The sequence below is a fragment of the Hemiscyllium ocellatum genome, chromosome 28 (genome assembly GCF_020745735.1).
Source record: "Hemiscyllium ocellatum isolate sHemOce1 chromosome 28, sHemOce1.pat.X.cur, whole genome shotgun sequence".
Classification (NCBI taxonomy): Eukaryota; Metazoa; Chordata; class Chondrichthyes; order Orectolobiformes; family Hemiscylliidae; genus Hemiscyllium; species Hemiscyllium ocellatum.
In genome coordinates, this window is record NC_083428.1 from 1,900,726 (window position 1) to 1,915,230 (window position 14,505).

Genomic DNA, 14,505 nt, shown 5'->3' on the forward strand with positions numbered 1-14,505 from the left:
TGCCGGACCTGCTGAGCTTCTCCAGCACTGTTTTTACTTTTGAAAGGAAAAAGTTTATGTTAACATATTAAAGATCAAATAGATTATCCCAACTTCCACCTTCTCTGTAGGACCTGATGAAGGGCTTTTGCCTGAAACGTCGATTTTCCTGCTCCTCGGTTGCTGCCTGAACTGCTGTGCCTTTCCAGCACCACTCTAATCTAGACTCTGGTTTCCAGCATCTGCAGTCACTGTTTTTGCCTCCCTTCTCTGTAGGACACCCTGTTCTGAGAGCTGAGTGTGGCTCCCACTCTGATATCTTCAGTATCTCTGATTAATATTCTCCCTCAGTTAGCAGATGTTTTTTAGTTAGTGGGCTGTAAACTTTGGGATTCTTTTCACAAACCAGGACCACAGCCACCTGGTGAAGGAGCAGCGCTCTGAAAGCTAGTGCTTCCAAATAAACCTGTTGGACTATAGCCTGGTGTTGGGGGAATTGTAACTGTCCAACACTGGCACCTCCACGTCATACACAATCCAATGCATTTCTCTATCCATTAGCACTGTCCTGAAAGTCTACATTATCTGGTTGTGTGTTTGAATATGGCCTTTTATTGTCACATTTTGTTTGACAATAGATGCTGTGAGATCCCACTCTGCTCCATTTGTCTCTGAACCACAAGGTTCCAGGTTCAGGAGCTGCTCAAGCCTGGTGGCTATCTCAATGCAGCGCTGAGTGAGTGCTGTGGCTGGTATTTGTTTTGAGTTGTTGTTGTGAAGCGCTCTGAGACTTCCAGTGTTTGTAAAGCACTAGATCAATGCAGGGCCTTGGTGCTTATCAGGCGCTATATGAAGGTAGAGGGTTGTTGCGGCGAGGGACAGGGTGAGTCTGACGGAGAATTAAAGAGACATCCGGCCGCGGCTGAGGGGCCTGCGGGAGGCCGAGGCTTAGGCCCGGGTCCGGGGAGAGTCCGCGGGGCCTGGGCTTGGGCCCGGGGAGAGTCCGCGGGGCCTGGGCTTGGGCCCGGGGAGAGTCCGCGGGGCCTGGGCTTGGGCCCGGGGAGAGTCCGCGGGGCCTGGGCCCGGGTCCGGGGAGAGTCCGCGGGGCCTGGGCCCGGGTCCGGGGAGAGTCCGCGGGGCCTGGGGCCGGGTCCGGGGAGAGTCCGCGGGGCCTGGGGCCGCGATCAACCTCGCAGCGACTTCCCGCCCGGACACCAGCGGCGCTGGGGATCCCCCTCCTCATCCTCCTCCTCCCTCACATCCCCCCACTCCTCCCTCTCACTATTCTCTCCTCATTTCCATTGCCTTCCCTCCATTCTCCCATCTCCCTCCCTATTCTCATCCCCCTCCCCATCTCCCCCCTCTCCCTTCCCCGACCCTGCTCCTTATTTTCCCCTACTGTCCCCTTTTCTCCATCCTTGCTCCCTTCTGTCATTTCCCTTTCCCCATCTTCCCCTATTCCTCCCTTTGACTTCTTGTTCCTTTCTAATTCTCTCTATCTTTAGTAGATTAAATTCCTGTGTGACTCCTTTTCCCCTTTATTTTCAGGAATGATCTCATGCTGAATGATGTCTGTGAGGTTTGCAGAACCAGATGTGGTCCTCACAGGGACCTGTCCTGGGATGTGTCCGGATCGAGAGAGGGATGAACGACAGAGGCAGAAGAGACTTCACAAGTTTGAAATCCTGGAGGGAACTGTGAGAGACTGGCTGCCCAGCGCTGACCCATGGAGAATAGTGAAGGAATACTCACGACCAGCAGCTGGAAAAGAACCTGCTCAACAATGCGAGCTTCGTCCAGCCAGTGTCCTCCTTAAAACTGTCCATTATCTGATCGATGAGATTGTCCCACGGCATGAGGAGCCCTGGGTGGAAGTCTACGATTATGTGTTTGACCGACTGCGTAGTGTGCGTCAAGACATGACCATCCAGAAGGTCACTGGGCCTATCGCAGTGACCATTCTGGAGAAGAGTGTACGCTTCCTCCTCTGTGCCTCATACTGGTTGTGTGAGGAACCCATTCAGGTTTTTGATCCAAAAATGAATGATATTCATGTTCAGGAGTGTTTCAGTTTGCTATTTGCCAACTATTCTGCTGGGATTTATGAAAATGAAGCTGAATTTCAGGCTCTGGCTATTCTCTATAACCTGGGTAGGTGCAGCAGTTTAAACTAATCACTGACTTCTCTGTGTATCAGAATAAGGTTGCGAATAAGCTGGTGTAGGTTTGAGCTGGTTGTAGTGTCAGCTACAACCTTTTTGTCTTCTGCCCACTCCTTTCCCCTTGAATCTTATTCTATCCATGTTCTTTGTTATCAGCAGCGTTCAAGAAACACCTGAATACATGAATAGGAAGAGAATGGAGAGAGAAATGGATCCTGTAAGTGAGGACAGTTTTAGTATGGAAGGGCAAAATATGTCGGTGCAGGCTTGGAGGGCCGAATGGCCTGTTCCTGTGTTGTATTGTTCTTTTGTTTATCAAAAAACAATCTAACTCTGCATTGAATAAAGTTTAAAGAGCCAGCCTCCAGTCCTTCTAGAGAAGAGAATTCCATAACCTTACCGACCCTCTGAAAGGAGAATGGTAGGGTTGTCTGAAGGTTTTTTTTGTTGTGGAGACAATGATTAAGTCAGTAAGCTATATGATAAACTCCTCCCTTTGTTGTGGTATCTTTGATAAACTGATCGATAAATTATTGGGGTTGCTATCTGCAAAATGTAAATTAGAGTCGTTAATCCTGAAGTTATTTCTTATCTTGAGTTGCTCTTTGACATTCCAGAACTTTCTATTTGTAGCGCAGATAGAATGAATGTGTTTGATTCTGCGAAGGCCTTTACCAATGGAAAGCAGGATTTTCAGAGCTATATCCTTGGGATCATCTGCTGCTTGATCTGTCAAATAGAACTTTGCTCATTGTTTGAAGAGTTGTATTTCAGTTAGGGGTTGGTTAGCTCAGTTGGCTGAATGGCTGGTTTGCAATGTGTAGTGATGCCAATAGCGCAGCTTCAATTTCCACGCTGGTTCAGAATCTCCCCCCACTTCTCAACTTCAGTCCTTGGCTGATGTATGGTGACCCTCAGGTTAAACCACCACCGGTCACCTCCCTAATGACACAGTGGTGACTCTTCCTTTTACCTGCAGTTCACTAAAGGTGTCTTTATATGCCTGTTCCCTTATGAAATTTTATTTATCCATGATTTTATATTTTAAAAACTTTGGACTGATGTTTTCAGCCACTGTCAGTATATGTTGAAAAAGTCAGTGTAAGTTTCCTTTCTGCATGGATTCTATGATTCTGTGAAACTGGTCCCTCCTCACTGCAGCTGTTGTTCTGAGACACTGTCACTTCTATTTTTGGCTGTGAGTGATAGAGGGCATCCCTAACCGCCTCTCTCCCCCCCCGTGTCTCCGCTCAAAATAGAACTGCACCCTGGAGGAGAACATCTTCAAGGTATGATTTGGAGATGGCGGTGTTGGACCGGGGTGTACAAATTTACAAATCACACAACACCAGGTTATAGTCCAACAGGTTTAATTGGAAGCAGTAGCTTTTGAGGTGCTGCACCTTCATCAGGTGATTTTGGAGAATAAGATTGTAAGACACAGAATTTATAGCAAAACTTTACAGTGTGATGTTAGAGGATTCTGGGTAATCCAAGATGGAGGATGGGAAAAATTTCTGGCTGTAAGAGCTGCTCCTTTTTTTATTGAGGTATTTTAGGCGTTGGAGGGGATTTCCTCGAATTCCAGGAGCAGCAATTCCTGTTTTATATGCTGCTGCATTGTTTTGGAACTTTGGGGAAAAAAAGTCAAAACAACAGCAGTTTTAAAAGGGAGAAGAACAGACAAAGGAAGCACATGGTGAGGACAGTGCAGGAGGGAGAGAGAGAGAACCTGCACAGTTACTGCCTTTGCTGTTTTTGAATTCATGTATGGAATGAGCTGCCAGAGGATGTGGTGGAGGCTGGTACAATTGCAACATTTTAAGAGGCATTTGGATGGGTATATGAATAGGAAGGGTTTGGAGGGATATGGGCCGGGGGCTGGCAGGTGGGACTAGATTGGGTTGGGATATGTGGTCGGCATGGACGGGTTGGACCGAAGGGTCTGTATGGACGGGTTGGACCGAAGGGTCTGTTTCCGTGCTGTACGTCTCTATGACTCTATAACTGAAATTATACATTGAAAGTTGCCTTGATTATTTGTTAAGTCTCTCATCTGTTAGAATGACCATGATAGCTTCACCTCTTTCATGTGTAAATCACAAAACGTTTTTTAAAGTTACATTCTCAGGTTAACTATAACAATGGGTGCTAGCTAGACAGTATGTTGAAGGTGTTAGCCCCCTGTGTTCTCTGTCTGTGCCATAATGTTTAGAATGATTCTAATCTAAAAAGTGAGATAACAGGGTCTTGCATGGATTCATGTAGTTTTTGAGGTGGTGGTGGCACAGTGATATACAGGAGGTGCCCTGGGAGTCCTCAATATTGACTCTGGACCCATGGAGTCTCATGGCGTAAGGTCAAACCCTCCTGCTGATCATCATATACCATCCTTCCTTGGCTGATGAATCAGTCTGCTGCTGATTGATGACCAATCAGAGGAAGCACTGAGGGTTGTAAATTTGAGTGCCAAAGGACACAGCTGCTAGAGAGGCTCTCCAGCATTTGCTGAGGGAACCAAGAAAAAGGAAAGACATTCTTGACCTAGTCCTTAACAATTTACCTACCACAGAGTATCTTTGCTCAACATTATCAGGAAGAGTGACCACTGTTTTAGAGATCAAGTATTGTCAGGGTGGCATGGTGGCTCAGTGGTTAGCACTGCTGCCTCCCAGCGCCAGTTCTCGGGTTTGATTCCAGCCTTGGATGACTGTCTGTGTGGAGTTTGCACATTCTCCCCGTATCTGCATGGTTTCCTCCGGATGTTCCAGTTCAGTCCAAAGATGTGCAGGTCAGGTGAATTGGTCATGCTAAATTGCCCATCGTGTTCAGGGATGTGTAGGTTGGGTGCATTACTCAGTGATTAAATGTAGGGGAATGGGTCTGGGTGGGTTACTCTTTGGAGGGTCGAAGGGCAGGTTTCCATTCTATGATAACATTTTACAGAGACAGTGTTGTATGGTACTATCGCCATTATTTACTGTTCAAGACTAGGCACCCATTGGGGCATCAGAAACAACAAATTATATTTCTACCTGTAACCTCATGGCATGGCATATACCCCACTCTACCATTACTGTCAAGCCAGAGATTTAATCATGAGCCCAGGAGGGCATACCAAGTGCAGCACTAGGCAGACCCTAAAATAAGGTTTAACAGTATGTTGCTGGAAAAGCACAGCAGGTCAGGCAGCATCCAGGGAGCAAGAGAATCGATGTGTTGGGCATAAGCCCTTCATCAGGAATGAGGCTAGTGGGCTAGGGTAAGAGATAAATGAGAGGGAGTTGGGGGTTGGGGGGAAGGTAGCTGAGAGAAAACCAGTTTCCTCATTTCCCTTCTCCCATATTATCCCAGTCCCAAGACTCCAACTTGGCACCGTCCTCCTGACCTGACCTGTCCATCACCTTTCCCATCTATCTGCTCCACCCTCCTCTCCGACCTATCACTGTCTCCCCCACCTTCATCACATTCTCAGCTACCTACCCCCCCAGCCCCCCCCCCCCCATTTATCACTCAGCTCCCCGCCCCACCGACCACAAGCCTCATTCCCGATGAAGGGCTTATGCCCAAAATGTTGACTCTCCTGCTCCTCAGATGCTGCCTGACTGGCTCTGCTTTTCCAGCGCCACACTCTCAATTCTGATCTCCCACACCTGCAATCCTCACTTTCTCCTCCTTTAAAATAAGGGGTCAACCTGGTGAAGCTGCCAAACAGTCTCATGCCAAACAGCATAAGCAGCAAGTAATACACCGAGCTGAGCAATCCCAAAACCAATGGATCAGATCTAAGCTCTGCAGTTCTGCCACACCCAATCATGAATTGTGATGGACACTTAAACAACTCACTGGAGGTCAAGGCTTCACAAATATCCCCATCGTCGATGATGGAAGAACCCAGCATATCACAGGAAAAGATAAGGCTGATGCATTTGCAGCAATCTTCAGCCAGAAGTGCTGAGTGGATGATCCATCTCCGCCTCCTCCAGTGGTTTCCAGCATTTCAGATACTATTCAGCCAGTTCAGTGCACTCCCTGTGATATCAAGAAATGGTCGGAGGCATCAGATACTGATTGCCTACAGACCTCGATAACATTATGGCAATAGTACCAAACAGTTGTGTCCCAGAACTTGCTACTCCCCTAGCCAAGCAGTTTCAACACCAGCGTCTACCCAGCAATGTGGAAAATTACCCAGGTGTCCTGTATTCAAAAAGCAGGACAAATCCAACCTGGCCAATTACTGCCCAATCAGTCATCTCTCGATCCTCAGTAAAGCGATGGACGGTGTCAGTAACAGAGCTATCATGCAGCACCTGCTCAGCAATAACCTGCTCAGTGATGCCCAGTTTGGGTTCCCCCAGGGTCAATCAGCTCCTGACCTCATCATAGCCTTGGTCTAAGCATGGACAAAGAAGCTGGATTCTAGAGGAGAGCGGAGAGGGACAGCTTCTGACCTCAGGACCATGTTTGACTGTGATGTCAAAACTGGACTCAGTCAGAATCATGGGTCAATTAGGGGAAAACTCTCTGCTGCTTAGAGTCATAACTGACAATTTGGAAATGATTGTGATTATTGGAGGTCAGTCATCTCAGCTTCAGGGCATCTCTACAGGAGTTCCTCAGAGTAGCCTCCTTGGCCCAACCGTCTTCAGCTGCTCCATCAATGACTTGTCCTTAATCATAACGTCAGAACTGGGGATGATTGCACAATGTCCAGCATTAATCATGATTCCCCAGTTATTGAAACAGTTTATATTTAAATGCAACAAGAACTGGACAATATGTAGGCTTGGGTTGAAAAGTGACAAGTAACATTCATGAAACACAAGTGCCAGGCAATGATCATCTCCAGTGAAAGAGGATTGAACTATTCTGAATTCCCTACTATCAGCATTCTGGGGGTTACTTTTGATCAGAAACTGAACTGGACTCGCCATATAAATATTGTCACCGAAAGAGCAGGTCAGAAGCTGGGAATACTGTGGCGAGTAACCCCCAATAGTCAGAGGGAAATTGAGAAACAAACTTGTAAGGAGATCTCAGCTATCTGTGAGAATAATAGGGTAGTTATGTAGAGGATTTTAACTTTCCAAACATCAACTGGGATTGCTATAGTGTTAAAGATTTAGATGGAAAATAATTTGTTCAGTGTGTACAAGACAATTTTCTGATTCAGTATGTGGATGTACCTACTGGAGAAGCTGTAAAACTTGACCTACCCTTGGGAAATAAGGCAGGGCAGGTGACTGAGGTGTCAGTGGGGGAGCACTTTGGGATCAGCGACCATAATTCTTTTTGTTTTAAAATAGTGATGGAAAAGGATCACTATTTAGATCTGGTTGATCTAAAAGTTGAAGTTCTAAATTGTAGAAAAGCCAATTGTGACGGTATTAGGCAAGAACTTTCAAAAGCTGATTGGAGGCAGATGTTCGCAGGTAAAGGGACGGCTGGAAAATGAGAAGCCTTCAGAAATGAGATAACAAGAATCCAGAGAAAGTATATTCCTGTCAGGGTGAAAGGGAAGGCTGGTAGATATAGGGAATACTGGATGACTAAAGAAATTGAGGGTTTGGTTAAGAAAAAGAAGGAAGCATATGTCAGGTACAGACAGGATAAATCGAGTGACTCCTTAGAAGAGTCTAAAGGTAGAAGGAATATACTTGAGAGGGAAATCAGGAGGGCAAAACGGGGACATGAGATAGCTTTGGCAAATAGAATTAAGGAGAATCCAAAGGGTTTTCACAAATATATTAAGGACAAAAGGGTAACTAGGGAGAGAATAGGGCCCCTCAAAGATCAGGGCTGAAAATGTGTTGCTGGAAAAGCGCAGCAGGTCAGGCAGCATCCAAGGAGCAGGAGAATCGACGTTTCAGGCATAAGCCCTTCTTCAGGAATGAGGAAAGTGTGTCCAGCAGGCTAAGATAAAAGGTAGGGAGGAGGGACTTGGGGGAGGGGCGTTGGAAATGCGATAGGTGGAAGGAGGTCAAGGTGAGGGTGATAGGCTGGAGTGGGGTGGGGACGGAGAGGTCAGGAAGAAGATTGCAGGTTAGGAAGGTGGTGCTGAGTTCGAGGATTGGGACTGAGACAAGATGGGGGGGAGGGGCAATGAGGAAACTGGAGAAATCTTGAGTTCATCCCTTGTGGTTGGAGGGTTCCTAGGCAGAAGATGAGGCGCTCTTCCTCCAGCCGTCATGTTGCTATGGTCTGGCGATGGAGGAGTCCAAGGATCTGCACGTCCTTGGTGAGTGGGAGGGGGATTTGAAGTGTTGAGCCACAGGGTGGTTGGGTTGGTTTAGATTAGATTAGATTATTTACAGTGTGGAAACAGGCCCTTCGGCCCAACAAGTCCACACCGACCCGCCAAAGCGCAACCCACCCATACCCCTACCCATACCCCTTACCTAACACTATGGGCAATTTAGCATGGTCAATTCACCTGACCCGCACATCTTTGGACTGTGGGAGGAAACCGGAGCACCCGGAGGAAACCCACGCAGACACGGGGAGAACGTGTTGATCCGTGTGTCCCAGAGGTGTTCTCTGAAACATTCCGCAAGTAGGCGGCCTGTCTCCCCAATATAGAGGAGGCCACATCAGGTGCAGCGGATGCAGTAAATGATGTGTGTGGAGGTGCAGGTGAATTTGTGGCGGATATGGAAGGATCCCTTGGGGCCTTGGAGGGAAGTAAGGGAGGAGGTGTGGGCGCAAGTTTTGCATTTCTTGCGGTTGCAGGGGAAGGTGCTAGGAGTGGAGGTTGGGTCGGTGGGGGGTGTGGACCTGACAAGGGAGTCGCGGAGGGAGTGGTCTTTTCGGAATGCTGATAGGGGAGGGGAGGGAAATATATCCCTGGTGGTGGGGTCCGTTTGGAGGTGGCGGAAATGACAACGGATGGTACGATGTATCTGGAGGTTGGTGGGGTGGTAGGTGAGAACCAGTGGGGTTCTGTCCTGGTGGCGATTGGAGGGGCGGGGCTCAAGGGCGGAGGAGCGGGAAGTAGAGGAGATGCGGTGGAGGGCATCGTCAATCATGTCTGAGGGGAAATTGCGGTCTTTGAAGAAGGGGGCCATCTGGGTTGTACGATATTGGAACTGGTCCTCCTGGGACCAGATGCGGTGGAGACGAAGGAATGGGAATATGGGATGGCGCTTTTACAGGGGGCAGGGTGGGAGGAAGTGTAGGTAGCTGTGGGAATCGGTCGGTTTATAGTAAATGTCCGTGTTGATTCGGTCGCCCGAGATAGAAATGGAAAGGTCTAGGAAGGGGAGGGAGGAGTCTGAGATGGTCCAGGTAAATTTGAGGTCGGGGTGGAAGGTGTTGGTAAAGTGGATGAATTGTTCAACCTCCTCGTGGGAGCACGAGGCAGCGCCGATACAGTGATCGATGTAGCAGAGGAAAAGGTGCCAGTAAGCCAATGGGCTGAGAGGTGGCAGATGGAGTTTAATTCAGATAAATGTGAGGTGCTGCATTTTGGGAAAGCAAATCTTAGCTGGACTTATACATTTAATGGTAAGGACCAAGGGAGTGTTACTGAACAAAGAGACCTTGGAGTACAGGTTCATAGCTCCCTGAAAGTGGAATCGCAGGTAGATAGGATAGTGAAGGCGGCGTTTGGTATGCAAACCTTTATTGGTCAGAGTATTGAATACAGGAGTTGGGAGGTCATGTTGCGGCTGTACAGGACATTGGTTAGGCCACTGTTGGAATATTGCATGCAGTTCTGGTCTCCTTCCTATCGGAAAGATGTTGTGAAACTTGAAAGGGTTCAGAAAAGACTTACAAGGATGTTGCCAGGGTTGGAGGATCTGAGCTACAGGGAGAGGCTGAACAGGCTGGGGTTGTTTTCCCTGGAGCGTCGGAGGCTGAGGGGTGACGTTATAGAGGTTTACAAAATTGTGAGGGGCCTGGATAGGATAAATAGACAAAGTCTTTTCCCTGGGGTCGGGGAGTCCAGAACTAGAGGGCATAGGTTTAGGGAGAGAGGGGAAAGATATAAAAGAGATCTAAGGGGCAACGTTTTCACACAGAGGGTGGTACATGTATGAATGAGCTGCCAGAGGATGTGATGGAGGCTGGTACAATTGCAATATTTAAGAGGCATCTGGATGTGTATATGAATAGGAAGGGTTTGGAGGGATATGGGCCGGGTGCTGGCAGGTGGGACTAGATTGGGTTGGGATATCTGGTCGGCATGGACGGGTTGGACCGAGGGTCTGTTTCCATGCTGTACATCTCTATGACTCTATGACCTCCTGACTCCCCAAAGCCTGCCCACTAGCTACAGGCACACGTCAGGAGTGGGATGGAATACTCCCCACTTGCCTGGATGAGTGCAGCTCCAACAACACTCCTGAAGCTTGACACCATCCAGGACAGAGCAGCTGCTTGATATGGCACCACATCCACAAGTATCTACTTCCTCTACCACCGACACTCAGTAGCAGTGTGTACCACCTACAAGATACACTACACCAAAGATCCTTAGACAACATCTTCCAAACCCACAACTGCTTTCATCTAAAAGGACAAGAGCAGCAGATATGTGGGAATATCACCCACTGCAAGTTCCTCTCCAAGCCCTTCACCACCCTGACTTGGAAATATATCGCTGTTCCTTCACTGTCACTGGGTCAAAATCCTGCAATTCCCTCCCAAAGGGTATTGTGGGTCAACCCACAGCAGGTGGACTGCAGCCGTTCAAGAAGGCAGCTCACCCCCACCTTCTCAAGGGGCAATTAGGGACAGGCAATAAATACTGGGCCCAGCCAGTGATGCCCATGTCTCACAAATGAATTTAAAGTGTGTGCTGAGATGTTGCTATTTATTTGAATTCTCAGATTGCCAAAGCTTTCAGTTTGCAAATGTTTTCCAAATATTTGTGACCAAGATCTATTATGACAGACACATAGGTGACTGAGCTGGTATTAAATTACATAAAGTCACACTTCAAGTGATGAGTTACAATGGAGATTGAGAACAGTATACCCCTAGATCACAGTGTACCCCGTGTTGCAAGAGCTTAACTTTCAGTTTAAATGAGTTGAAGAAGCTTAACTCTGTGTTTCACCCCATGCTTTCACTATCCAGGTAATGTTTGATGGAGATAGTGTCAAGGGAGTTTTACTTTCCATTTACATTTAGTTTAAAAGAGTAGTGGGAGATTTACTCTGCATCAACCCTTTGCTGTACCTGTTCTGAGAGTATTTGATGGGGACAGTGTCGAGGAAGCTTTACTATCACATCAAAAGAGTTGAGGATATCTGGTTGGCATGGACAAGTTGGACTGAAGGATCTGTTTCCGTGCTGTACAACTCTATGACTCTATCTATTGTCTTGGTAACCTCTTCAAATAACTCAATTAAGAATGTGAGACACAATTTCCCATGTACAAAGCCATGTTGACTATCCCTACCTTTCCAAATGCATGCAGATCCTGTGTCTCAGAATCCCCTGCAACAACTTACCCAGGCTCACTGGTCTGTCATTCCCTGGCTTTTTCTTGCAGTCTTTTTAAAATAGTGGCACAACATTAGCCATCCCCCCAGTCTTCCGTTATCTCAGTTGTGGCTGTTAATGACACAAATATCTCTGCTTGGGGGTCCCACAATTTCTTCCGGGCTTCCCATAATGTCCTGCATACACCTGACCAGAGTCCCAGGGATTTATCTACCTTTATACATTTTAAGACCTCCAGCACCTCCTCATCTGTAATGTGGACTCTTTTCAAGACATCACGATTTATTTTCCAGAGTTCCCTAGCTCCAGTGCCTTTCTCCAACGTAAATATTGATGCAAAAATATTCATTTTGTATCTCACCCATTTCCTGTTCCATGCATAGATGTCCTTGTTGATCTTTAAAGGGTCGTAGTCTCTCCCTAGCTACTCTTTTGCCCTTAATGTACTTGTAGATTCTCTTTTTGATTTCTCCCTAACATTACCTGCCAACACTACCTCATATCTCCTTTTTGCCCTTCTGATTTCCCTCTTAAGTGTACTCCTACACATCTTATACTCCTCAAGGGATTCACTTGATCCCAAGTGTACATAGCTGACATCTGCCTCCTCTCTCTTGACCAGAACCTCAATATCTCTAGATGTCGTGTTCCCTACTCCTGCCAGCCTTACCCTTCACACTAACAGGAACATGCTGGCCCTGAACTCTCGTTAACTCATTTTTGAAAGCCTTCCACTTGCCAGCCACCCCTTTACTCGGACAGCATTCCTCAGTCAGTCTTTGAAAGTTTGCTTCTTTATCTTTACATCAGTGAATTCCAATCACTGATACTTTATTAATTTATTTGGAATGGCAAACAGTTTATCCTTTTCCTCGAAACTAAATCGATATTCAACAAGTCTGCCAGTTCCTTATTTTCATTTGCAATATTCCTCACCGCTTCTAATTATAAAAGGCTCACAGTACACCTCACTGCATTTTTTTAGCTTTTGTGTTAATCTCTCCGTCCCTTCGTAAGCTTGCCTCCAATTCCTGTTGTTTATATCATTCCCTGTGCTCAGATCCACACTATTCATTTAGTTTGCTTTAGTGTTGTGGTATCACTCACATTTTCTGTTTCCTATGGTTGTTTTATTTGGTAGCTGGAGCTTCTATTATGGGTATCAAATGTGGCTGGATTCAGCTAAATCCCATGTCAGTTTTGGTGTTTGATCCTGATCTGTCCCACGTCTGTCTCCAGGTTCAGTGAAAGCTCTTCAACACGCCTTACTCCTACCTCACCACATCCGAGATTCACCTGACATGAAGCTGGCATTTGGCATGAACCGAGCTTTCGCAGAGGGAAACTATGTGCGATGTCTGCGACAAGTTGGCAGTTTGTCCTTCGTGCAGAGCTGTGCAATTTATCGGCACATTCAGCAGTTCCGGCATCACCTGCTTCGGCTATTTAACCATGGCTACAGCAGCCGTAACTGTCGCTACCCTCTCCAGAGGCTGGCAAACCTGCTGGGCATGGACAGCGTACCCTCAGCTGCTGAGCTTTGTCAGCGCCATAACCTGGAGGTGACAGGTACCTCCGTGTGCTTCCAGAAGAGCTGCTATAGAGATTTTAGTCCCGGGACACGGCAACGAGAACTGGGATTGGTCAGCAAAAAACAAGGAAGCAAATCAAAGTCAAGCATCATTCATGGCGATTGACTTAAACTGGACTGAACAGCAGCTGACAAGGGCAGTTCCTCTTGTCCACTCTCAGCTTCTCAAGTTTCAAACACCTTTGGCCACAGTGAACTAATCCAGGTGCAATCTGCCTAGCCACATTATTAGATAGTGTCCTATCGGCTGTTATGAAGGGATTAGTGTGGGCAGTCAATGAGCTTCTGGGAGTGCTTCCTGGGAAGAGTGTCAAGGGAGCCTTATTCTGTGCCTGGTCCCGTGCTGTCCCTGTCCTGGGAATGTTTGATGGAGACAGTTGCATTTCCAGCATCAACATCCCCAGCAATAAATGTTCACTAAAGGCAGTTGGAGTGTTTGCATTCTGTGATGTCGATTGACTGGGTCTTCCACTGGGTTTCTGAGCTTTTAGCTCTGATGGAAAATGAACCCCTGCCATTCTGACTGTGAGGATGAAATCCCAGTCCAGGAACCTTCCTCTTCTTACCTTTCTCTGAATGTTCATTGTTTAATACATTTTGAATGTGATAAAATGAAATTATATTTTAAGGAGTGCTTTGATATAAAATTTATAAAATCAATGTATCTGTGCTCTGACGATAGAATGGTTGACCTCTTACCTGTGACAGCCTGATAGAAAGCTGGTACAGGAGACTTGAAAACACAAAATAAAAATGATCATTTTTACAGAATCTAAATATCTTCAGAGGTTTGCCGAGTACTTTGCAGCCAATGAAGTCATTGTTGTGATTTAGAAAGTGCAGCAGCAAATGTTGACACGATCAGACCTCTCAAATCGCAGTTACATAAATGACCAGATGATTGTTTTAGGGATGTTGATCATGCAATAAATATTAATCTTGACACTGGCAAGAAATTCCTTTCTGTTCTTTCAAATTGTTTCTGTTGCTGACTTTCAATGGGGAGATCTGAAGGGGCTTCGGTTTCACAGCACACAACGCCGGACCCCCTCACTGCTGGGGTGTCAGCTTCGATTATGGGCCTGAGTTCCTGGATTGGGACCTGAACCCACAAGCTGTTGATGCAGAGAGAGAGTGTTCTCTACTGAGTCACAGCTGATGGAGAAGAGATAATGCTATAATTGACCAGTGGGGAGCTGCATTGGGACTGTTTTGGTTTTAAAAAAAGGAACCCAAACATGACAGACACTTTTCATCTGAAACACGAAAAAATAGAAAATGTAGCCAGTTGTCCACAGGAAATGTTGACCACTCTGGTAA

General features: G+C 46.8%; 1 protein-coding gene across 2 annotated transcripts; it reads left to right on the forward strand.

The window, feature by feature from the left end:
- The first annotated feature begins 758 nt into the window (after positions 1-758).
- On the forward strand, positions 759-14,124 carry sac3d1 (SAC3 domain containing 1). 2 transcript variants are annotated; one of them, XM_060846160.1, is made up of 3 exons: positions 759-862; positions 1,528-2,130; positions 12,834-14,124. In XM_060846160.1, the coding sequence occupies exons 2-3, from the start codon at positions 1,545-1,547 to the stop codon at positions 13,289-13,291; spliced, it is 1,044 nt and encodes a 347-aa protein (XP_060702143.1). In that variant the 5' UTR covers positions 759-862; positions 1,528-1,544; the 3' UTR covers positions 13,292-14,124. The 2 variants fall into 2 exon arrangements, with proteins under 2 accessions (XP_060702143.1, XP_060702142.1); XM_060846159.1 differs by lacking the exon at positions 759-862 and having other exon boundaries at positions 948-2,130.
- Positions 14,125-14,505: the final 381 nt, after the last annotated feature.